Source organism: Anguilla rostrata, chromosome 3, assembly GCF_018555375.3.
Source record: "Anguilla rostrata isolate EN2019 chromosome 3, ASM1855537v3, whole genome shotgun sequence".
Taxonomy (NCBI): Eukaryota; Metazoa; Chordata; class Actinopteri; order Anguilliformes; family Anguillidae; genus Anguilla; species Anguilla rostrata.
In genome coordinates, this window is record NC_057935.1 from 26,138,266 (window position 1) to 26,163,516 (window position 25,251).

General features: G+C 38.2%; 2 protein-coding genes across 4 annotated transcripts in view; both read left to right on the plus strand.

The window, feature by feature from the left end:
• The window catches only part of gabra5 (gamma-aminobutyric acid type A receptor subunit alpha5), a 45,889-nt gene extending 38,218 nt beyond the window's left edge, over positions 1-7,671 (plus strand). For all 3 annotated transcript variants that reach the window (XM_064326990.1, XM_064326989.1, XM_064326991.1), the window contains exons 8-10: positions 2,205-2,357; positions 3,575-3,786; positions 4,942-7,671. In XM_064326990.1, coding sequence (XP_064183060.1) covers positions 2,205-2,357; positions 3,575-3,786; positions 4,942-5,244 — 668 coding nt within the window. In that variant the 3' untranslated portion in view covers positions 5,245-7,671. The remainder of the gene's footprint in view (positions 1-2,204; positions 2,358-3,574; positions 3,787-4,941) is intronic.
• A 3,510-nt stretch (positions 7,672-11,181) lies between these two features.
• LOC135250566 (gamma-aminobutyric acid receptor subunit gamma-3) overlaps positions 11,182-25,251 on the plus strand; it is a 181,669-nt gene continuing 167,599 nt past the window's right edge. The window contains exons 1-2 of the mRNA XM_064326992.1: positions 11,182-11,861; positions 13,032-13,177. Coding sequence (XP_064183062.1) covers positions 11,809-11,861; positions 13,032-13,177 — 199 coding nt within the window. The 5' untranslated portion in view covers positions 11,182-11,808. The remainder of the gene's footprint in view (positions 11,862-13,031; positions 13,178-25,251) is intronic.

Below are 25,251 nucleotides of genomic sequence, written 5' to 3' on the forward strand. Positions count from 1 at the left end.
TTATTATCAGGTTAATTACATTAGAATTATCTCAGAATTTTAATATTATCAAAAGTTTTGTAGTAACATGACAAATGATCTCGATTTTTATAATACATTAGATGTTATCTTGACATTATGAGATACAGTATATTATTCAGGATTTTGCTATTACCAAAGTGGTTACCTGAAGATCATAAAATATTTATATCAGGAATCAATATATGTCTATGGTTGCTGCTGTAATTCAGGTGAAAACCAAAGCATTAAAACTGAGGTAGATAGCCAATCAAAAGAAAACATCCATGGCTTCACATACCATCATTAAAGGTAAACTTGTGTTAACAGTCTATTTTGCAGGTCTGGTAGGAGTGGCAACTTCTACTATCTCTAATCCTAGCCCCATAAATACCTGGGACTAGAACAATACATTTCTTCCAGTTGAACCTGAGATTAATCATGTACCTGGAAACACAGTTTGTGTGGTTCTCTAACTTACATTTTACATTTAGGCATTTATCAGATGCTTGATTGATAATGTTGTGACACAAACCTACATCATAATGTTAAATACCATAGTAGCTGCCACAGGGGGATCGTGCACGTAGTGATTTAAATACCAAATAGGTTTTTGGATATATTGTGGATATATTGAATACAGTGTAGGATGGTTAGGGCTAATAAACCCATAATAGAGAGGTCCAACATTCTGCAATGCAATGTATGTCAAAAACATAAACACAAAATTGGCATCTGATCTTACTTTAACAAGTCATTTAAGGAAATATGCAAAACATGAGTAGATAAAGCTAATAAATCATTTCAAAAAGTGCACTGACAGTTGAGCAATGTGACTTTTTTTACTTTAGAATTCAGAAATCATTATGCTAATTTGACTCTGTTTATGAGCATTGGTGCCTGCACTTAACGCTTCACCAAAATCAGTGGGGTCATTATAAATAATCGAACCACATTGGAGGCATTAGTACTCATTTCAACTCACTGTGAAATGTTTTAGACATTAATTGGTTATTACTTCTTCATTCGATTGTATATTCAGGTGTCGTAAAAACGTTACAGCTGCCAGTGTCCTGAGGGACTTTGAGTTCTATAGCGATTTTAGAAACAAACTGACACCAAAAAAAAAAAAAAAAAACTTGGCTTGCTTATTCAAAATAACCCCAGAAGGGATTTTGTATTAATGAAATGAAATGTTATTCATATTGTAGCCAATCCCTGTCTTGACATCATCCTGATTGTTCAATTCTGATTTGTCAAACTTATGTCACAACAGAGGTCCTATAAAATGATTTCCGACAGGGCTAGAAGACTAAACCTAGATTGTACATCAATATTTTTGCATGTATATATTTGCCAAGATCTTGCCTACAGTGTGGTATAAAGCATTTTGTTTAATGATTGGGTATTTTTTGTAATTACGGTGAAAAAGAGAGATGCACTGCCTTCTGGATTATGAATCCCCAGCAGCTCGAATAGCATGCCACAGCCAGTTAACCTGCTACCAGTGTATGTGTTTTCTGGTGGCTAGGTCACCAGGAAAACTAGTTTGAGCAACAAGGTATTTACATGTATTTCTACAGCTTGTCTACAGTGTGGCATTTTAGTTTAACAAACAGGTGTTTTTTATTACAGTGAAAAAGGGGATGTGAGCCTGGCCGATTCCCAACTGTAATAGAACTGAAGCCACAGGGCCACTAGGTTTGAAACTGGCACATTTTGGCATAGGTATAGGTGTTTTGAGAGTACATATTTAATAAATGTTACATCCCATAAAAATATACACATGTAAATGCAGACAGTATATTAATGTTACTGTACGACTACCACTAAATATTGGTTCATGCTGTTGGAAAAAACAAGATAACCCCACCCTAAAAGTCGCACAGACGATGATGCGTTTCCCTCCAATGATAGTCATTACATGCCGAGGGAAGCTGCTAATTTTTAACATCGTATTAATATTATATTATATTCTGACAAGTTAGCGATCTATATGTTGTTATTTGATTATACTGTAGCATTTATGACATTAGGCATGAAAAATAAACTGACGAAATTTGTTTTCTGAAAGATCGCCAAAGCAGGTTTGACCTGCCTACCCATAATAAATGCTCAGTGGCACACAGTAAACAGATTGGTTTTCCATTCTGTGATGGACAGTCTTTATAACCTCCAGACTTCCTTGTCTCATCTTTGCTGCACAGGCCAGTATACCGTGATGATGGCGCACTTCTACCTGAAGAGGAAGATCGGTTACTTTGTGATCCAGACGTACATGCCCTGCTTCATGACTGTGATCCTGTCCCAGGTGTCTTTCTGGCTGAATCGAGAGTCCGTTCCAGCCAGGACTGTCTTCGGTCAGTTTGAGTCTAATCCTCACGCCCAGATATATACAGACATCAAAAGGGTTCATCATTTATTGAAGTGTCTCAAAAGTGCTGTCCTGCTGAAGAGCAGCATCAACAGCCACATTCGTTAGACTTCGGAAAGACAAAGATCCCACTTCTAACTCATGTGGCTGAAAAGCAAAGGCTGAAAAGTAATTTCAGACTTTATGCATCATTTCTGCCAAAGATGATGATTTAAAAATAAACACATTGCTAATCTTGGCGGATTATTTATAATCAATCCACAACACCAGACTCACTACGGGATGCAACTTTGTGATGGGTACATATTAGGTTCACGCTGCAGCTGAGAAACAAAACTGCAAAGGGAAATGGGCGTTATGTTTTCACCCATAATCCACTTCTTGTGTGTGGTAACACTTTGTTTCTTCAAATCCGCACTTGTGAGGAGATGTGACAGATGTGTGCTGTTGCTAGCCATTAATCAAAGAGCAGGAGTCTAGTGCCTGAGTGTTGGTGCTGCACAGCACTCTCGTATCACTTTGTATTGATAACTATCGCTTTTCCAAGGGGAACCTGGCCTAAAACACAAGTTACAAAGACAATTGACAGAACAGTTGTCTAAAACAGGAATTATAAACAGAAATTAAAAGCAGGGGTATACGTCAGCCATGACTTACGAAAAAAATAATAATTTCAGTTTAGTCCAGTACCCATCAGCATTACTGTGAGAGCTGTCATGGAATGAGAGATGGTAGCACAACGATATGTCAATTAATTATATGTCAACAATTTGGGCCTTATTACACAGGGATGTGTAAGATGCATGAAGCATGCATACATATTCATCACTGTCATTTTAAATTAATCTACAATGTGTAGTTGAGGCATAAGGGTGGGTTTCTGATTTGTTATTGGAAGGGAAAAGGAACAAGGACGTTACCAAACATGGATTCTGATTGTCTAGAAAACATGGATGAATACATCTACTGTGGCCAATCAGCACTCTTTAACTATTGATGTGCTATGAAAGAACACAGACAATGCTATGGAAAAAATTATGGATAGCCCTCCACTCTCTGTTTCTGGGGCCCCATAGAAAACGTGTTAACTTGATCTGTTATTGACGGCTACAAAATCTGTGTTTCAAAAAGCTTAACACCTGAATGGACTGTTACTGTATATATCACTGACTGACTGTGCTGTCTGGTTCTGGCCCACCTCAGGTGTGACCACAGTGCTGACCATGACCACACTCAGCATCAGCGCCCGGAACTCCTTGCCCAAAGTGGCGTACGCTACAGCTATGGACTGGTTCATCGCCGTGTGCTACGCCTTCGTCTTCTCTGCCCTGATTGAGTTTGCCACTGTCAACTATTTCACCAAGAGGAGCTGGGCCTGGGATGGAAAGAAGGCAATGGAGGCCCAACAGCCTAAGGTAGGCATGCATTTTTTTAAATAAGAAAATTCACCCATTGGCCAGTTAATCCCATATGCTGTTACTTCTGTTCATCGTGGTACTGTAGCAGTACACACCAATTATTGTTTGATTCATTTCAATAAGCTTTATATTGAATGTTTTCACAAGTTGCTTGATCTTTTCATGGCTTGCTTGAATGACAGTACCCGCACAAGATGAGGGTGTTGCCTGCGGAGACAATCTTCACAATTCCATTTGTTAGTCTGAATAGCTACATTTTACAAAATGTACAAAAGAAAACCAAAATGATTTCACTGTTTGTAAAAAAAAAAAAAAAAAAAAAAAAAAAAAAGCATATATCTATATATCCAGTGACAGAACAATGTAAGAAAATGTGATTGCACAGTCTTTAATTAAGCAGTAGCAGTTAGCTGATTACCTGGATATCAAATGAAATATTTATTCATACAGTCATTAAATTAGACAAAGAAGGAATTCATACTCTTTTCCCTGAGTGTTAAATGAAAGGGTCAAAACCATACCCAAAGTCCATCATGAGGACAGAATATTTCCATAATAAATAATATAAAAATGAAATTAGGAGTACCAAGCACACTTCAAATCAATACAATAAAAATTACATGGCTATACTATTTTATTAAAGTGCTAGCCTAGCTGGCTTTTAGGTCCATTTTAAATTATTGAAAACATAATGACATCACTACACAGGAGAAACTAAAGCAGAAAATGGGCCGTGTTCTGGAGTTAACTTGCCTTTCATCCAGATGACATGTCAAGCCATAATCCCTTCCCCCTTTAAAAGTTTACTTTTTGTTTTCAGTGTCAAGATTCAATGTACTTCAAATACGTTTTACATAATCATTGTTCTGCTCTTTCCTTCCTATAGCCTAAAACACAAATGTGTTGTCAGCCATTTCAAAAGTCCTTTTGAAAATCAACCATTGTAATCCCATTATGCTGAATCTTTTTACCTAAGAAAGAAATTAATGGTTCCAGCAGGGCATTTATAACCTCTTTTACATTCAGAAGGTATTGACGCCCACATAATCTCTACAAGCTATTCTGCTGTTTTTCAGAAACAAATGAAACTTTATATCTATCTTTCTTTTGCCTTGTATTACCTTTCTATCGTTGTTCTGTTGTTCTGTGCAGAAAAAAGACCCACTGGCTCTGTCGAAGAAACCAAACAATGCCTGTTCAGCAGGAGGTGTGAATTACACACCCAATATCACCAAGGATTCTGCAATCGCCACCATTTCAAACAGCTCCTCTGTTCAGCTGAAACCCACGGAAACCAAGGCCCTGGATCCCAAAAAGACCTACAACAGCGTGAGCAAAATTGACAAAATGTCCAGGATTGTGTTCCCAGTCCTGTTCGGAACTTTCAACTTGGTCTACTGGGCAACGTACCTCAACCGAGAGCCGGTGATCAAGGGAGCGGTTTCGCCAACATAAGGAATTCCTGTTCTCACACCGCGGACTTCAGCCATATTGTTCAACAACCTGGATTGCCATAGGCGACAATACCAAGCACTGAAGACTTGCTCCAATCATAAGTTGGGAGAACGTTCCTTTTTATCATAAGTTGCATGATTAAAGCTAGACGGAAATACTATTGCCATGTTTGCCTTTACTGTTTATACTGTATATTAATCTACCAGGATTTCTTATAGAATGTTGCATTTTATTCAATGAAGCAAGAATTTTTATCATCGCCAATTAGTTTCCCACCCCCACTGACTCCTTGTTCCACGACTACATAGGATTTGGCATCTACATTTTTTGTCATTGAAAATGCATTAATGTATGTTGGGAACAGAGGGGTAGAGCAAAGCCAAATGCTATGCAATTCAATGTTTTATACTGTATTAACGATAACATTATTTTGCTGTATAAAAGTGGGCCTAAAGCATCCAATGTCTAAGAATGGACTTGAATGGAATTGAAGAATATAGCATCAAGCCGAAGAATAGCCATTCGAAATGAGTTGCCTTCAGCGTGAACAATTCGTACGTGTGTGCGTTGGAATTACTTGTTTCTTTTGAAAAAAAAAAAAAAACTTTTTTCAACAAGTTTATTTATCATTGTGCAACTTATGATCATTTAATTGATGAAAAAAATTTATGCCAGCATTTAGATAGTTTGCTTCTAGGTGCAACATTGGAAAATAGATTTTCTTATATAGTTTGCTTCAAGATACAATATGGGAAAATACATTTTTCTACACAGTATATTGTTTGGTTGTGGTTTTGACTTAACAGCTGTTTTGAATCTATGTATGCATTCTGCTTTTGGATACGTTCAATAAAACGCAATAGGGACAAATCAGTATAAAGATTGCTGCCATGCAAAGTGCAGTCTAAGCAACACAAATTTAAGCTACTATATGGCTTTTGGAAGTATTGAGTTATGAGTACGTAATGTACGCTTTGAGTAAATACTGTATGACAATGTTTTTATTTTTACTGCTACATCAGCTATCTTTATTGAAGCTATTTTACTGTCATTGTTTTTATATGTACATTGTACATGGTTATCTGTTGCTTATTTACATATTTAATATAGATTTTAATGGTTTTTTGAGTCTGTACATTTTCTTACCTTTCTCTTCATGTGACAGGATCATAGACTTGAAGTTAGTTTAAGATGTGAAAGTAAAATGTGATGTGGTAACTGGCAAAGAGGTGGCATATACAGGTATCAGCTGAAGGAAAGAAGGCCACACAATTCATAACTTCACCAAATGGCTGATTACTTTGATTGCATTGCTTCTGAAGCAAAAACTAGAATGTCTACTTACTTGCAAGACCTAGATTAGAAAATATTTAAATAGCATTCATATAGTATTGCACCCTGTGAGAATTTAAAGGGCCTGACAGTGTCAAACTGAATATGAGATACAAGTGAAATTATGAAGGGTTATGGTTTGGAGGAATAGTTAGTTCAGGTAGAGTGTGTCCCTGAAAGATTGCACAGTATTTGTAGCTAAGGGGTTTTCATGGGCAGCCTTACAGAAATGGAATATGCAATATATTGTAAATATGTAGAATTTAAAAAAATATATAATGCTTAATATATTTCACAGCAATGCATTTTTAAAATATATTGCACTCTCTGAAAGAATTTCAAGAGTTCTCAAGGAAATAGAATATACTGTACTGCAATATATTGTAAATGTGGGTTTTGGGGAAAATATAATCGTAGATATACTTTCACAATTTCTAAGAAAACAAATTACAGTATCTGAAAATGGCAATAATGTGTATATTTGCCCATATTTTTTCTGAAATTGATAAAATATTCTTGTGCAATATATTGCAACACATTCCATTTCTGTAAGTATATTCAGGCCCCCTGGCTGAGAAGCAAGCACTGGACACTCCCCCATCTCCAGCATATTTACATTTATAATTTAGCCTGGGGGTAGGAGTGGGTGGGGGGTGGGGGTTTTGCCACTGCTTGATTCCCTCAACTGTGTGATGGGGTGTAGGGGGGTGAAACGATCATAATACAGTTATTAGATAATTACATAGTTATTCCCAAGCCGATAAAGCGCTTGCTATCCAAGATATCTTCTGCAAGCAAAGCCTGAGCAGAGAGAGAGGGCTGTACACATCCTCATTCGACCAATGAGAATACCAATTAGGAAGTCAGGAGAGGGCATGGCACATTCAAAAGTGGGTGGGGATATCAAAACAGGACACGCCCCTCCCACTTTATTCAAGCCCACCAATGTGACCGCTCTGCTTTCTGTGAAGGGGACGTTGTCTGGAAGGCATAAAATTGTTCTTGCAAAGTTATCTGTCATTTAATCAATGTAAAGCTCTAATTTAAAGCATAATGGAACTAAAGCAATAAATAAACGCTTGATATGTTTGGTGACTAAGGCCTTCAGTCTTTACTTTATAAATTGAAAGCATGAAAAGATTTTAGAGGTATCCAGAAAAAGGGCATTGCTTAATTAAAATATAACATCATGCAACAGTGTTTGTTATTTAGTGTCAAACGGACTAATCTAGCATCTATGTGCAATTTTTTCAGATTTATAAATTAAAAGGAGTGTTAATTTTAAGTGCTGGACATTCACACTGGGGATTTTTGGTTGAATAATCTTTCTCAATAACGTGAGTACAGCATTTGGGAATGTGTGTCTTGTGCCATGCTCCTTGGATTGGAACTAATGCACACCCAGGCCTGAGAACCTGCAGTGGGTGGAGCACAGAATCTGTCCCAGCATGCCATGTGACAGCAACATCTGGCACACATCTGTTTGTCAAGGATTTAGCTCCACTTACATTGGTTTCCCATTCAGCCTGCCTCTGCTTTCCTTAACTCTAAGCCCACGCTAACAGCAACAAATTACTGTATTGCTACACAGCAGACAAAAGGTCAGAATATCACTGGAAGGCTCCATTTTGATCTGCGGTTGTGAAATATTTAGGTCCTCTCTAGTTTACACAAGCCTTTTACAGATAGCTAATTGCCTGTATGTCAGCCTGGTTTTCCATTTTATAGAAACTACATACCCTCAGAGATGGTACTGTGTATTATAACACGTGTGATGATACATTTGCTAATTTATTTATGCTTTAGCACTATGTTTCCTAAAAGTTCGTACTCAAGCACTTGATTTCATGTCATTGTCGTTGTTTTCACATTTAAATTTTATAAATGAAAATATACTGCAGCTACAAAGCTTACAGTAATAGTACTTTGTCTGGTTTCCTGCTTGTAAATGTGTGCGTGTGTGTGTAGATGGGTGCGCGCGCGTGCGTGCGTGTGTACTGTTGAGAAGTAACACTTAAATATTGCATTTTCACTGTGTGCATCATATATGTAACAACGTGTTCTTTTTTCTGAAGAAATATTCATTTTGGACGCGTCCTCTATTTCCGTCACCACACTCTCGGCGAACACTATCAGGTTGGTCTCATTGACGGGTGCTATGAAAGAGTGATCCTCATGAGTAAGGTTCATGAGTAAGGATGCCTCACCGAGTCCAGCAAATCGAACATACTTCATACAAATGAATTCGCAGATGCAAATATGAGGGGAAAAGCAGGCTGTTTAGCAAGATATCATATACAGATACATTTGGGTTACCCGCTACTTGTTTAGTCTCTTGGCATTGTGCAGATTACTGCGCTCGTGTTCAGAACCTACCTACTGATTTTCCGTCCATAAAGCAATCCATCTGTCCATACTTTTTATTTACGCACATGACGTACATTGCACGCTGTGTTTGTCTGTTGTTGTGAAGTGCCGGCATGTTGCAGAAAAAAATATCCACGTGAACGTCGGGGAAAAATGTCTGGTTTAACGCTGAAACCTTGATGTAGGTTTTTCTGAATAGCTGTCACAACCATTAGTCCTTCCTCACGTCTATATGACCCATAATATGAATACTAACTTGGTTCTTTTTTCCTACAATAAACGCATCATGTGACTCAAGCAGCTGCTTCTTAATTGTAACATTGGTCACATGCTTGTCGCCCTGTCGCCGTGCGGTGGTTTGGCGTTATTAACTGACACATATCTCGCTGACACGTGATGTTTTAGGCTGGCATCCAACTGTATGAATTGGTCTTGGGGAGATACTCCAACTGTAGAGAAAGACTGTGTTGTCAGTGTTTGTTGACAAACAATCGAGCGACCAGGATCGACTCAGCGTTTTCTAACATGGCCCAGTTTTCTTCTTTCTTTTTTCTTCTTCTTTTTCTTCAGTTTTGAAGCGAAACGTACCAAAAGGCCTTCCTTGCGTGTTAATCTGTTGTGCAAGTTTCAGGTTGAGCTTTAACCTGCATTCACGCTATATAGGCTATTATATCCTACTTTGTCACTGTAGGGATAATTTGAGGGAAAACTTGTTACAGTTGTATCATGCATTTGTTAAAACAAAGCATATTTTATGTTTACTGCCGCTTTTATAACATTTAATTGCGCTGTACCAGCTTCTTTTGATAATATTTGATAATACAGTAAGGAAAACAAAACAAAGGTCATTTTGAACCTGGTTTGAAATAAATGTGTTTTTCCCTGGTCCGTTTTCAGCACTAAATCGCATCTTGTGGGGCTTGCTGACCTGGTGGTGTCCCCCTGGCAGGTGCAGCCTCCTGTAACAGCGGTGTGCGTTCGCTGGCCGCATTATTCCGGTTAGCCAAAGGAGGATGCGAGCCCCGGGGGCTGGAATATTTTTGTGTTGCCTTTACAGCGCAACTTATAGAGACAAGAAGGGGGGGGGGGGGGAACTTTGAAATCGACGAACGACGAGTTTCATTTGGTTTGGATGTCTATTCTCAGCTGAAGGTTTCCTTTTGCCCGCAAAATATGAACTATTGCCATTTTTAAATGATACGAACGCCCAATACAAAAACGTTTCAATACATGTAGGCCTAATCGGTTTTCAGTGTTGACCATATGTTAAGGTGTATAGGTGGTATTTAGACAAATGCCTACCCTGTCGATTATCTACTATGATTTGATACCTTGTCTTAATTTATGATCTGACATATGAGTAAATTAAGCCTCATCGTGAATGGATTTCCCTCATAAAACAAGTTTCACATCCCTAGAACCGTTCCGATAGCACTGTCCTTGGTCCTGAAAGTGAATAGTCTATTGTATTCGATAGGTTACTTCATTACAAATCTTGCTTATGTTATTTCATATTACGATAAAGGACAGCATTGCTCTTGGAGACACACTGTCTCTGGTCCTGGAAAGATCCTACATTTTGCATGAAACCATGATAGGCTACTTTATTACAATTGTTTCTTAAATGTGTCAAAGAAATTGTATTATTTCAAAACAAAATAATACGTAGCTATTACGATAAAAGACGCATTTCTCGCGGAGACCCACCACTTCTGTGCCTGGAGAGACATTTTAATGAAACCACGTGATTTATCTACACAAAATGCACATAACATTTAATGATCTGTTGCCGTGTGTCTCGTATGTGTGCTTTTTATTTCGGCAAAACTGAAAAGCATGTTCTATTTTCTGCTGTTAGAAACGCACATAGGTTACTATAGCTTTCGCTATCTATTAAGCTTACTGGACAGCATCTGACACTTAATTTCTAATCATTTTAGACTCGATGACAAACTGTAATTCTGTGTATATACTTTAAATTACATTGAAATCCTTGATGTATGTGTGGTGCAATACCGACGAAACCGCAATGTGATACAGTCCTGCAATGTGATTAATTGCCAATATCGCTCATCGGTCCGTGTCGAAATAAGGTGTTATTCCCAGCTAAAAGGGTAATTCAGAAGGTAATCTGTCAGAAATCCACCGAAATCGTAATTGTTTTGTTTTGCGTCGCACCTTAACGCACTTCATTGGAACTCTAGCCAACGAAATACGTTAGCGATCTCACTGACGAAGATGCGAGCTACAGTAGGCTAAACCAGTAGATGGAGGCTAGATTGAAAAAAAAAGCAACAATTAATACTAGTAATAAATTATTAATTATCTGGACGCGTAATTCTCATATGCTTATTTATACGGACGATGACGGTGTGGATAATATAATATGGACCGTGCGCGACATAAGAGAAAGTTTAAATGAGCTGTAAATACTGTTCCTCTAAAATGTGACGTAATGTGCGGAAAGGGGGCTTCTAGCGAAAGCATTAAGGGGTTTTGTTGGTTCCCCACTTCGGGAGTCGATACCCTGCCTTTGAGAGCATCAGCATGTCTGTGTATCTGGTGGTTCAATCGAAGGTGGCCAGTGCAACTTTAAAGACCCGGAGGGGCTGGTCCATTATTTCACACAATTGATTATCGATGTGAAATTGCCGGAGCCCCTCAACATCCAGAACACCTGCCAGACGCGGATGACTAATTAATTGCGGGATTATGAAGTGTTTGCTAGTTTCTCTTTTTTGCGCTTGAGTGACAAACATTGGTAGTTCAAACTGGGAAGAAGGAGTACCGCTGTATCCTTTTCCCTTTCTCACCCAGCGACGCATTTTCTCTGTATCGCATTCATCTTGGAGTCATCTCATAAACATGTCAACCAAATTGTTGGTTTATTTCCTACTTCTGTCAGTTCTACATGCTTGGTAAGTCACGTAACGATCACTTGCCGTCTATATCTTGCACGATTGTTGTGCGGCAGTATTTTGAATTTTCTCAAAAGATTCCTAAAGGATCGGCTACTTTGATAGCTTGAACTATTGATCGAGGAGTCCATGTAAACTTGAGAGGTAAAAAGAAAACTGTAAAATGACATTCTGAAATACCCGTGCAAAATAAGTTTATAGCTATTTAGGTTGGCATGCCATGGGTATAGTGTTATTACTGGAATTAGGCTGTGATACATATTGCTTGTTGCTCTTCCAACGAATATCGTTTGGCTGCACGACTTTCCTGCGTTGCTGCAAACTGCAAATAGCAATATTTCAAAACAAAGCAATGTGTTTTTTAGATTTTTTATTTTTCACACAGTCTGCTGTCGCTTCTGAAATGTGCTCAGTCTCAAATAGATACAGTTCAAACACTTGTGGGAGTTATTGAAGCCATTAAATCATTTTCGCAACAGTCACGATTCTCTCAGAGAAATATATATTTCCTTTAGCCGAATAGGCTTCACATGACCTGGAAATGTATGTATCGTTAATTGTTTTATTTTGCATAGTCTTTAAATGTAGTCTATGCGAAACCTGGATTTTCACTGTTGGTCATGTTGCCCTGGTAACCAGCCATGAAGAGTACTGATTTTGGTCGATGAGAGAAAGTAATAGGTGGCATTTAATTTTTTCTCCAACCCACCAGAGAACCCCGAATCTCTGTCTGAATAGCATGACGGTGGTTTATTTCTGAAAAAGATATGTGTGGTTGCTTGGTGTTAATGTCTTTAAGCTGTTTATGCTAAAGTTTGTAAAAAGTATTGTGTTGTTAAAAAGTTCATTTAGCTTCAAAAAAAAAAAAAAAAAAACGTCTGAAATGGCCGGTGGTGGAAATAAATGAAATCTTTTATTCCATTTTTTTTCAAGTATGGTTTCGTGTCAAGCATGTTTATCTGTAAATGTTGATCGAATAATTGACATAGGAAACAAACAAAAACCGTTTAACACAGTGCCAGAAAAGAATCTAAATCGCACTCAAATAAATGGGGCACATGCATGATGGAATGTTGTCCTGAAGCCTAGTATTATTTGGACATTTTAAGCAATATACATTTACACAAGTTCGAGGGATTTTATTTAATGTCTTCCTTTGCTTCTTTGCAGTTCCCAGACAATCGAATACGAAGAGGAATACGAGGATGTTACTGTGAACCAAATGCTTGCTCCCAAAACTCAGGAGACAGACGCAACGCAAATACTGAATAATTTACTGAAGGAATATGACAAGAAACTTCGACCAGACATCGGGAGTAAGTGATTATGAATGCGTTTATTTTTGCGAAAGGAGAATAACATGCGGTTTGGGTGTAATGCGGCGCTGTCCGCCGTCTTGAAAGTACATCCCAGTGGGCTTGCATTTGCGTACTGTCTACAAGTGTTGTGGGATAGCATGTATATGTAAATGTATGCTATGAAAATCATAACATTAATGCGTATGGATAAGTATGGCTTGATATATTCAAAAGCTCAGGCTATGTCGGTCTTGTTTTATGAAATGTGAATTGGTCCAGATTGGTAAACTATTATAACCTAGGGTAAGCATATCGCATAAGCCCCAGTCTACAGTAAATGTTGTTTTTTGGACTGTAAAGGAAATTGGGTGGGAGCGGTGTGAGCAGTGAAAGAAAAAAAAACACATTTATTAATTTATTTTTCGGTGGAAAACAATGATCGCTCAGAAATGACACTAAGATGGACATACGTAATTGGTAAATACCAATTCGGTTGTCGATCCAATTTCAGGGACAGGAATATGACATCATGGTATTGAGAGGCCGCAACACCGCGCTGCCGATGAGAGGTCAGGTGCTCCTATAAGCAAGGAAATTAATGACTGGGAGTTCAGAGCGTTTGAGCAAAATCCAAAGAACGGCTGTGAGCGCCACCTGCGTAGCTCTGTCTCCATACTGTATTAATTCGCTCGGCACTTGTTGGTTCTTACTGCAGGCGAGTCTGCTTCTGTCTACAGGCTGCAAGTGCAGTAATATACAAGCTCGTATCTTGAAATAAGGGATGTGTCTCACCTACAGTCTTTTGCTTGCAACTGGATCAATATATTTTTTTTCTTCAATATGCAGCCTATATTCTCCACGTGAATAGAATAGAATATAATAGAATCCATTAAAGTCCGCTCAATTCTCAACACAGAGAACAACGTGTGGAGGACAAAATAAATGTTTACTTATTTAAAAACAGGAAAACAATATTTAAACATCAAACATCAGGCAAACACAAAGCCCTTCTCATAACATCTTATCATTATCAGGTGCATTCTCATGTCCAGATCTTTGATTTGTCCATTATTGAGGGTTGTGACTGCAGAGTGGAAAAAATAATTTTTAAATGGGTTTTTCCTTTAAATACCCTTAGTCTTCTGCTAGAGGACAATTTTTGAAATGGTGAGGGAAGTGTATGGGAGTGAAACGCTGTTTTTGGAAGGGATTTCCTTTGCATGGCAAGGCTACTCATGCATTGCTTGCTTAGTGACAGTTAGTTTGACTGGTTTATTAATTATTTCAGTACATTACTCAGCTATAGTTAATTGTAAAATCGCATCCAGAGACATTATACTGCCTTGTAGTGTTATATATCTTATTAAATTAAGATTTTAATAATATGTGTATGTTCCACTAGCTGTTTGGTTGTGTTCACATATGTACATGCACACGTTGTAATACATACAGAGCCATGAAAAAGTATTTACCCCATTCCTGATTTCCTCTATTATTGCATATGTGTCACACTGAATGGTTTCACAGACAAAATGTAAAAATAGACAAAGGGAAATTGAGTGAACACAAAACACGCTTTTTAAAATATAATTTCATATATTTAATTAACAAAAAAAGTTATTAAACACCCATATCATCCATGTGAAAAAGTAAATGTAATAAGTGATTGCACCACCTTTAGTAACATTAACTGCTAGGCCATTCCAAAACTTTAATTATGTTTCTTTTCAGCCATTCAGCAGGTGGACATGCTTTTGTGGTTTGGATCATTGTCTTGCTACATAACCTAATTACACTGCAGCTTTAGCTCACAAACAGATGACCAGACATTCTCCTTGAGAATTTTCTGGTACAAAGCAAAATGCATGGCTCCTTCAATAATAGTGAGCCACCCCGTTCCCATGGCAGCAAAGCATCCCCACAACATCACACTACCGCCACCACCTGTCATTATGATGTTCTTATCATGAAATTCAGTATTTTCTTTACACCAAATATGCTCCCATGTCACCTGAAAAGTCCTGCTTTTGACTCATTTGTCCACGGAACATTATCCCAAAAGGCTTGGGGATCATCAAGGTGCTTTTTTTCAAAAGTGAGTCAAGCATTAGTTTCTTGGTTAGCAGTTATTTCTGCCTTGCCATGCACCAATGAATCCCGTTTTTCCCAGTCTATTTTTTATTGTTGAGTCCTGAACACTGACCTTAGCTTAGGCTTGAGAGACCTGCAGTTCTTTGAATGTTCTTATGGGATCTTTTGTGACTTCCTAGATGAGTTGTCGCTGCACCCTTAGAGAAATTATGGCAGGCCAACCATTCCTGGGAAGATTCATCACTGTTCCAAGTGTTCTCCATTTGGAGATAATGGCTCTCATTATGGTTTGTTGGAGTCCCAGAGCCTTTGAAATGGCTTTGTAACCCTTTTCCAGTCTGATATATTTCAACAACTTTTTTCTAATCTCTTCTGGAATTTCCCTTGATTGTAGCATAGTGTGCTTGTAGAAATTTTGTGGTGACAACTTCACTCTGATGCTAAGGTTCAATATAAGTGAAGTTTAGATTTGGAAGATCTGGCTGCAATCAAGCCTGACTGTCTTCTGACAGCTGAATCTAATTATCCATTAAATTTGGTTAATTGGTCGATTGGGTAACTGAGGGGGCAATTAATTTTTCACATTGGTGATATGAGTGTTTGATAACTTTTTCATTAAATAAATGAAATACTTATTTGAAAATGTGTCTTGTATGTACATACAGTTTCCTTTTGCCTAATATTACATGTTGTCTAAAGATCAGAAAACATAAAGTGTGACAAATATGCAATAGTAGTGGAAATCCGGAATGGGGTTTTTTGTGGCAAGATAGAGCAGACAACAAAAAATTTTACCATCCAAACACCTGGATTTTCACTGTGTATGTTTTAATCAAGTATAATGTCCACCAGAATGTCATCAGAATAAACATTATGTGCAATAATTTATTCCCAGTCCCTATATAAATTGCTTCATGGACAGTGCATACTGTAAAACGTATGTTGTATGTTTTCTTTGTTACCCTGACAACAAGCCATAACTACTTCCCGAATTTGACAGAGTCCACAAGAAAATACAAAATGGCTCAAATCTAAGATACATTGCATCTCCTGCATTTTTTTTTTTCTGTGTGTTTGTGTTGTCAGAAGAAGAACAAAATGGACTCTAGTCAAAAAACACGCCACCACATATATATTTGGTGGTTCAAAAGCAGGTTAGTTTTCTTCTGACGGCATGAAACTCCATTTGTATACCTGAGAAATGATGCAAGTCTAGGGAGCCTGATATATACTCTTTTGTCAAGTAATTGGCGTTATTGAAGAAAAAACCTTTCAGTGTGTCCAGTCTTAAAGCACTTCCTCTGCAGCCATTTGTCAAAGTGCTGATATCCACCAGTTCACACTGCCTTTCATCACAAGTGCAGGCGTGTTCCCCAACTCTTTTGAGGGATTGATGACATCAGTTATTTTTCTTTTACACTTCTCACTACAAATACACAAGGCAGAAATTTTGTGCAGGACGTAAGTCATCACAATTAATTTCAGGAAAGACAAGAACAGGCTAAAACGTCAATGAAAATGAAAGAGAAAGGATTGTTTTACCAGTGGCAAACTGTCAGTAGCAGAAGTTATTGCTTTTTCAGTCCCTTCCTTTGCACACATAATCCTCCTTGTTTACTCATAGATAGCATTAATTGAAATGTCATTTTTAGTGGCAAGTGTCAATAATAAAATATTACAACTACTCCTGCAGGGTAACATGCAGTAATTGACAGATTCAGGACACTTCAGTTAAAAAGGGCAGAACCAGTTCTTGAGGGAGACTTTGGGCTGATTCTTTGGAGGATCAGGTGCAAGATTTCTGAGACGATCACCAGGATCCCCACAATGTTAAATCAACTTTTACTCGCAGCCTGTAGAGTACATGTGGTCCCTATTGGAATCATGTACTTCAAGGAAAGGCAATAACTAAAGCAATGGATTACCTTCAGAAGTTATTGCTCTATTCACTTTCCACAGAGTGAAATGCAAGCATCTCAGCTGTGTTCTTAAAACGAAATAAGGCTCAACTGAAACTGAAAAAGTCAAGGTTATTCAGATAGATTAGTTCATGTAGTTAAAATCAATATCATATTTAATGTGAATATATCATTATATCAATATAATAATCCTATCATAAATAATGAATAATAAAGTATTCTAAATATGAACATCTTCTGCGTAGGCATTTCCAATGACATGTATATTTAGATCCAAATAACAAATTTATATGAGAAAAAAAAAGATGAATGGAAAATGTTTGTGGAAAGTTTTGTAAGCACAGCTAATGATCAAATTTGATCATACGCACGTTTTGTGAATGAGGCTCATTAAAAGTAAAACTGCAGAAATATAATAAAAAGCAAACAACAATAATCACTGGAAGCACAATATTGAATACAATTCAATATTTTTATTCGATATAATGTTTTTATTGTGGTAAAATAATTGATATTTTCCGAATAATATTTTGAAATCACAGCAAAAATCCTATACAGGTGTGCTGTTCCAGAAGTTTAAATTACAATGTCTTATCATTTGGAAGGTTTAACTGAATGTTCACATGGGTAATTAATTTGCTGGAAGTCAACTGGATGTAATTAACCCTGCATTTGTATAATAGAAGAGTGTGACCGGTGAGTTCCTCCAATAGGCTTGTTCCTCCAATAGAAGCTATGGGCACCTCCCAGTTAATGTTTTATTTTAGTGATGTATTGTGGGATTCTCTGGTGCAAGTGCAGTATTCATAATTTGCACAATTATGAAATGCCATATCACTTTATTTTTCCATCATCCCAGAAAAAAAATACTGTGAAACCCATATCAGATCATTGTTACAAATGCCATGCTTGCATTCTCTAGTTCTGTAAATTAAATGTTATCATATGTATATTGGTCTGCTACCTGTACCTTCAGTCAATGACTCCTAAACTGCAGAATTGTGACCAGTTGGTGAGTTATGGCAGGGACTGAAACCCGTCACATGATATATATAGCAAAAAAAAAAAAAAAAAAAACAATATATTCCACACTTTATATTCATGAGCACACACATTTAATTTAAACACTGCACTTGTTAACATGCAGGTGTTTGGTGTTTTACACACTTGAACATGTTGCGTGAGGCTAATAATGGGGTGGGTTGCAGTACATGTATTTGTACATTAACAGAATTGGTAGTTTTTGCAAGCGTCTGGAAGCTTCTGTAGTGAACCTACATTTTAAACCAAAATAGATGCATGTGGAGAATATGATTTCTTCTTGTGAAATGATTACAGATTGAGCACAGCAGATGGTCACCCTCTAATTTCAGCTCCTTTGCCAGAACTCTGAACTGTTTCATCTGATAATAACTTTAAAAAGGTTTGTATCCCTTTGTCAGTGTAGTATTGAATGAAGCACTAGCAGCTTAGCAACTAACGTTAAAATTGATTATCAGAGTGCAAATGACAGACAGTAATTACCAATGTGAAAGGAAGTGCTCTTAGCATTGACCTTTTTCTTTGGATAGTAATCAACTGCAATCATTTCCCATTTATTGTTTTGAATTGGTTTGTTCTCTCATTCTCCATCTGAATTACCGATATTTAGACTATTTTACTAAGATAATGCTGGGGAAGAGATAGATAGATAGATAGATAGATAGATAGATAGATAGATAGATAGATAGATAGATAGATAGATAGATAGATAGATAGATAGATAGATAGATAGATAGATAGATAGATAGATAGATAGATAGATAGATAGATAGATAGATAGATAGATAGATAGATAGATAGATAGATAGATAGAAAGAAACCATGTGGGCTCAAACCGAGCTCTTTCCTTTTGAGCTGCAACACTTAGTAGTTATTGGGAAATTGGAATTATTCATAGTGGGATTCTACCAGTGTATCCTTAAGCAAGGCACTTGGCCTGAATTACTCCAATGATCCCGCTTATCAATTTGTCTGGGACAATATTTCTTAAAATATACAACACACACATACACACACCGGATAATGGTTTCAGCTAAGGGAACAAATAGTAGCAATCATTTCATCCAGTCGCAAACAGTGTTCAGCTCGGTTCCAGATTGCTCCCCTCCATTCCAGGAGAAGAAGCACTGAATCACTATGGAAAGTGTCATGTTGTAAACAATATATGTGCAGTAATGCAATCTTGTGTAATCCATAGTATTGCAGTGATATCCACATCCTGTTACAACCTTTTCACGGAATCACAGAGGTGTGATGGCAGAAGCTCTACACCACATATGTTAACAGGGGACACATATGTAGGGTGCAGTATATTTGTGCATTCACAGGACACCTACATACATACTATGAGCGCCATGATTTTTAGGACAAAAACGTGTTCTCTTTATTTGGCTCTGTACTCCATAATTTTAGATTTGCAGTCAAGCAATTCATATGTGGTTAAAGTGCACATTCTCAGCTTTTATGTAATATGCTTTGGTTTCACCATGTAGAAATTACACCACTTTTTATGCATAGCCACGCAGCACCAGTTTCAGGGAACCATAATGTTTGGGTCATATTAATGTTATGTAAATGAAAGTAATCATGTTTCGTACTTTGTCGCATATCCTTTCCATGCAATGACTGTTTGAAGTCTGTGACCTATAGACATCACCAGGTGCTGAGTATCTTCTCTGGTGATGCTCTGCTGGGCCTGCACTGCAGCCATCTTCAGGTCCTTCTTGTTTCGGGGGCTAGTTGCCTTAGGTTTTGCCTTAAGTTTTAGCATATGAAACATATGTTCAATTGGATTCAGATTGGGTGAATCATTTTTCCAGTTTCTGGTTTTGAAAAACTCCTTTGTTGGTTTAGCAGTTTGTTTTGGATCATTGTCTTGCTGTAGGATGTAGGACTCCAATGAGTTTGGGGGCATTTGCTTGAACTTGAGCTGATAAGGTGCTGTGGTACACTTCAGAATTTGTTTTCCTGCTGCTATCAACAGTTACATCATCAGTGAAGACAAGTGAGCCAGTACCTGTGGCAGCTATACATGCCCAAACCATTATATAACCATTATACCCCCACCACCATGTTTCACAGATGAAGGGGGGTGCTTTAGAAGGCAAACCAAAAGTCAAGACAAAATACTAAAAGATCTCTTATACCTGCACTGAGGAAACAATTGAACACACCAGACGAATAAGAAACTCCCATGAACCCATTTGTCCCCAAACATTGTAAATTAAATAAAAGCTGAAAATGTGCACTTTAACCACATGTGAATTGTTTGATTACAAATCTAAAATTGTGGAGTACAGAGCCAAATCAAGAAAAAAAATGTCCCAATCAATATGAAGCTCACTGTATGTGAAGGGAGAGAGAAATTAAAGAGGGGGTACATATTTATTGCTTCCCTTGGTTTAGGAAGCTTCTCCCTCCCTCTTTCTCTTTCTCCACCGCTACTGTTTTGCTGGTGCTGTTGTTATTGTTGGCCCTATTATGTCATGATCTTTTTGGGCTGACAGGAAAGCCCTTCAATGTGGGTCAGGCTGCTTCACACAGCATGTCACACAGACCAAGAGATGGAGTCATTACCGACGGTATAGGAAGCCACCGGGAACGCCAAGGCCCTCACCGATAACCACCCATGACACCGGATGTATTGGAATTTAAGGGAGGCAAGCCCCGGGTGTTGCTCAGCGTGATCATGGAGAACCAGGCTGTGTGTGGCTAGCTACATCCCAGCTCCGGAAACGTCGGGGCGATTCCTCACCGTGGCATCACAGCGCGGGTGCCGACGCTGATTTGCGGTTTTTGTGCGAGTGTGATTACCAATTTACCAAGCTGTGGACTGACCGCGAGCACATGCTAGCACACGGCGGGTATCTAACCAGACAAATGCAAACAGCCTGTGTCAACATATTACCCGCAGGACAAAGCAGCAAAAATATATCAGGCATGCGTGTGTGTTTGTGTGTGCGTGTGTGCGTGCATGTTCAAATAATATCACTGCCATATACTTTATGTTATTATTGTTGATGAAAACACTGGGGAAGATTTTGCAGTTTATATGGGCAGTGAATCCTATTTATCTCTGTAGGAAGAGTTTTCAAATTTTTTGAAAGGTTTTGGGTAGAAAATGATGGCAACTATGCTACAGCTGCCAACTATTCATTTTTATTTTGGGGAGCCACGCACATGTTATGATTGGTTATGAACCTTTCAGTATGGAGGAGATGCTGCTTTTTGTGCCTCTGAGTATGTCCCACCAGGAACTTGAGTAAATGGACTGATTGAGTAAGTGTGCAATTTGCGTAAAATCTAGGGCTTGTATGAACATTGACGTTGAGCATTTACAAGGTCTAAGACATTCCTGACGTTGTGTGTGTGCGTGAATGTGTGGTTGTGTGCATGTGTGCTTGCATGCACGCGTGTGTTGGGAGTGTCTGAAAACCAAGCCAGTTTTGAATAGCCTACCTATGCATGAGGCTGTACCTCACATTTCTCATGTGGCTGCTCAAATTCAGTGTCTACTTCATCATGGATGTGACAGAGGCTAGTGAACCGGGCCCCTGACTAACACAGAGTGCAGTGAGGACTTGTATTGAGAAGTAAAACTCTGAGACTCCCCCCCATCTGACCTCAGCCTGCCAGTGGCCATTGAAGTGAACCAGCCGAGTCGGGAGAAGTGCCAGCCCTCTTCCCACTGCTGAGTATCTTTATTATTGCTCGGATGTGAATTATCTGAAATTTGTTGTGCAAGTACAGAAGTGGTCAGGGATCCGGAGCTGGGATGTAGCTAGCCATACATTGGGCTGGTGATATTATTCTCTCTGGCCGGCTATGCTTACCTTTATTATTTATTCATTTGATTGGACACTCTTCTCCAGAGCAGCTGTCATGGAAAGATACATGAAGTGCTTTCATGCTACTTTATCTGTACTGCACTTGTTATGAGCACTTGCATCGTGTTGCCTTCGTGTATCTCTGCAGACAAACATGTTTCTAAAATGAGTAACAAATTTTGTTGTTTATTTTTTTAAATGTATTCAGTTCTTCATTTTATTCCACGAAAAGCCATTTGTTAAATAAGTCAGTGTTTTATACATTGAATTTATCACACCATATATTTAATGTCGCACACGTTTGGTAAGGTGGTAGTTGTGTGTTGCTGTGGGTTTTTTTTTTTTCTTGCAAAAGATACTTGTATTATTCCACATTGAGTGCTTTAGAATCTTTCACCAAAACAAAAAGGAAAGCAAAGTGCATGTTTCAGATCGGGCAGAGTACAATATTCATGAGACAACACAGCAAGATATATTAAGATTCCAAATATGTGCTCAGCTAATTGTTTAAGCATAGTTCTACAAGCTGCTGGTTTGGCCCACGCCGTAAAGCATAATAAAAAGCTGAGATTTTGAGAGCAATTGAAATAGGTTGCCAAATTGGCAGGTGAACAATGTGTCTTCTGTTTATCACCTTTTGATTCCATAGTCCTTTGTCCTAACTGAAGATGGCTGCAATATAGACCTGGCAGAGCCTCACTAGGCAAGATTCCCAGCACCTGGTGATGTCTATGAGTTGCAGACTTTTGGCAGTCATCAAATGCAAAGGATTTGCACCCAAGTACTAAATTTGACAACTTTATTGAAGATTATGTTCATTTGTCCAATCAGTTTTTGTCCCCTAAAATTGGGGAATTAAAGCTGCCAATTGGCACTTTAACCTTGTGTGAATTGTTTCATTTCAAATCCAATGTGCTGGAGTACTGAGCCAAAACATATATACCGTTTTTATTTTTAAATTGGACATCCACATACATTCCGGGTATGACATTTGAGAGAACACCAGCGGTTTTGCAGAACCTCATTCTGTCATAACTGCATTACATGGTAACAAATACTTCTGATTTGATTGATTGATTGATTGCTGTGATTAACTGCAGTCATTAATTTATTCAGAGTTAGCACATGCATGCTTATGTTCACTGAAGAGTAAGCTTCACTGTAAAAGATAATTAGTGGGGGGGGGGGGGTGGTATCTGTTCTGAGGTAAATACTTTTTACTGTCTTGCCTGAAAACAGAGGCTCTGATTGGTAATTTCTTTTTGTTTGGCTTGGACACCTATGGTGATACTTTTAAGACCGCAATCAACACATAACACCATTTCACTGATGAATGCCAATCTTTTATCTTAACGTAAAAAAAAAAAATGAATAGAGCTCTTTCCTGAAAGCCCCTTTTTGTTATTCATCACAACACTTTTCACCATTTGCACTTCAAGGCTATTGTATTCAAACATTCTCAACAAATAATAAGATTATTAATTGTGACCGGTGATTTTAGCCATGCAGATTGAAAACTGCATATTGATGATCATCCCTCTTCATTGAGCACCACTGATAGAAATTCAATACAATTAGCTAAATATCTCTTTTGAGCTAAATAAAAGAAGACTGAATAGGTGCTCATCAGCCAGGAAAGTCAAACTTCATGGTAATTTGTAACAACTGGTTTCAAGAACAATGAATATGTTAGAGTGCCTTATTTTTAATTCCTTGATTTAATATGTAATCCCATGGCAAATTTGAAAAAAAATAGCTGCACACAATTCAGGGGTTATTGCTTGTTATTGCCTTCCTTCAGTAATGGTAATCTTGTCACAAGCTTATGAGCCAAATTACTTGCCATCATTGTGGTACATTTTTCTGGAATAAATGCTATAAATGCTTGTTTCTTTAGCTGGCGGGTGTGTCGATACCAGTGTTTCGTACAGACCCCCTCCACCCCCCAAAAATAATAGTCTGTCAAAGTTTCAAAGTCTAGTCTCAATAATGATGAGTTTTTATTTTTTTTTTTTCTAAAGCCTCTTAAACATCGAGCAATGGTGCAGTGCAAGGATCTTAAAATCCTGGAGGGCCACTGTGTCTGTTGGTTTTTGAGGTGTTCCTGTACGTAACTACTTAATATAAGGCATTGATTGGCTAAACAGTCTGCACACCTTGTTTCCAAGTCCTAAATTGGCTGCTGATTGGAAGGAAATCACCGAAACAAGCAGACACAGCAGCCCCCCGGGATTTGAGTTTGAGATCCCTGGTGGAGTGCGTCTTACTTAACACAGCCAGCTGTAGCAGGGGTCTGCACCCTGGTCTCGAAGGCAGGGCCTGATGGTTTTTGTTTTTACTCAGCACTTAATTGACCAATTGAAGCTGTTGGTTACACAGTTAAGTCACCTGACCTGGCTCCTTGGGTCTGAATAGGTTTGTGATTTTGAGGCTAAATGAAACCAGCGGACCCTGTAGCCCAGTGGTCTCAAACTCGTTGCCATGGAGGGCCGTGTTTATGCAGGTTTTCATCCCAACCAATTAATGCTGCCTTAATTGAGTCCAATTACTCATTCAGCCATATGCATTTAACTGCATTGAAGCACAAAATATAAGCAAGTTTTTATTTAGACAATGCGGGTCACCATTATGTGCAAACCTGCATCCCTAATTCAGCAAATAATTGAACTAATTATATAATCAAGATCTGAGGCTGGAACAAAAACCAGTATACACACGGCCCTCCATGGCACTGAGTTTGAGACCACTACTGTAGCCCCATGCTATGAAGTAAGCTTAACATTCATTCATCTGTCCATCCATTATCTAACCCACTTATTCCTGAGGGGTGTACTACCAAGTGAGATTACAGGGTTATTGAGTATTAACCTTAGGAGCCTTTCCGAAGGAGATGATTGGTCAAAGGGTCATGGCCTTTACATGTTTCGATCCATTAGACCAGTGGTGTCAAACTCGTGCCATGGAGGGCCGTGTGTATGCAGGTTTTCATTCCAGCCTCAGTTCTTGATTATATAATTAGTTAAATTATTTGCTGAATTAGGGATGCAGGTTTGTGCACAATGGTGACCCAACGTCTATGGTGACCCGCATTGTCTAAATAAAAATTTTCTTATATTCTGTGCTTCAATGCAGTTAAACGCATATGGCTGAATGAGTAATTGGACTCAATTAAGGCAGCATTAATTGGTTGGAATGAAAACCTGCATACACACGG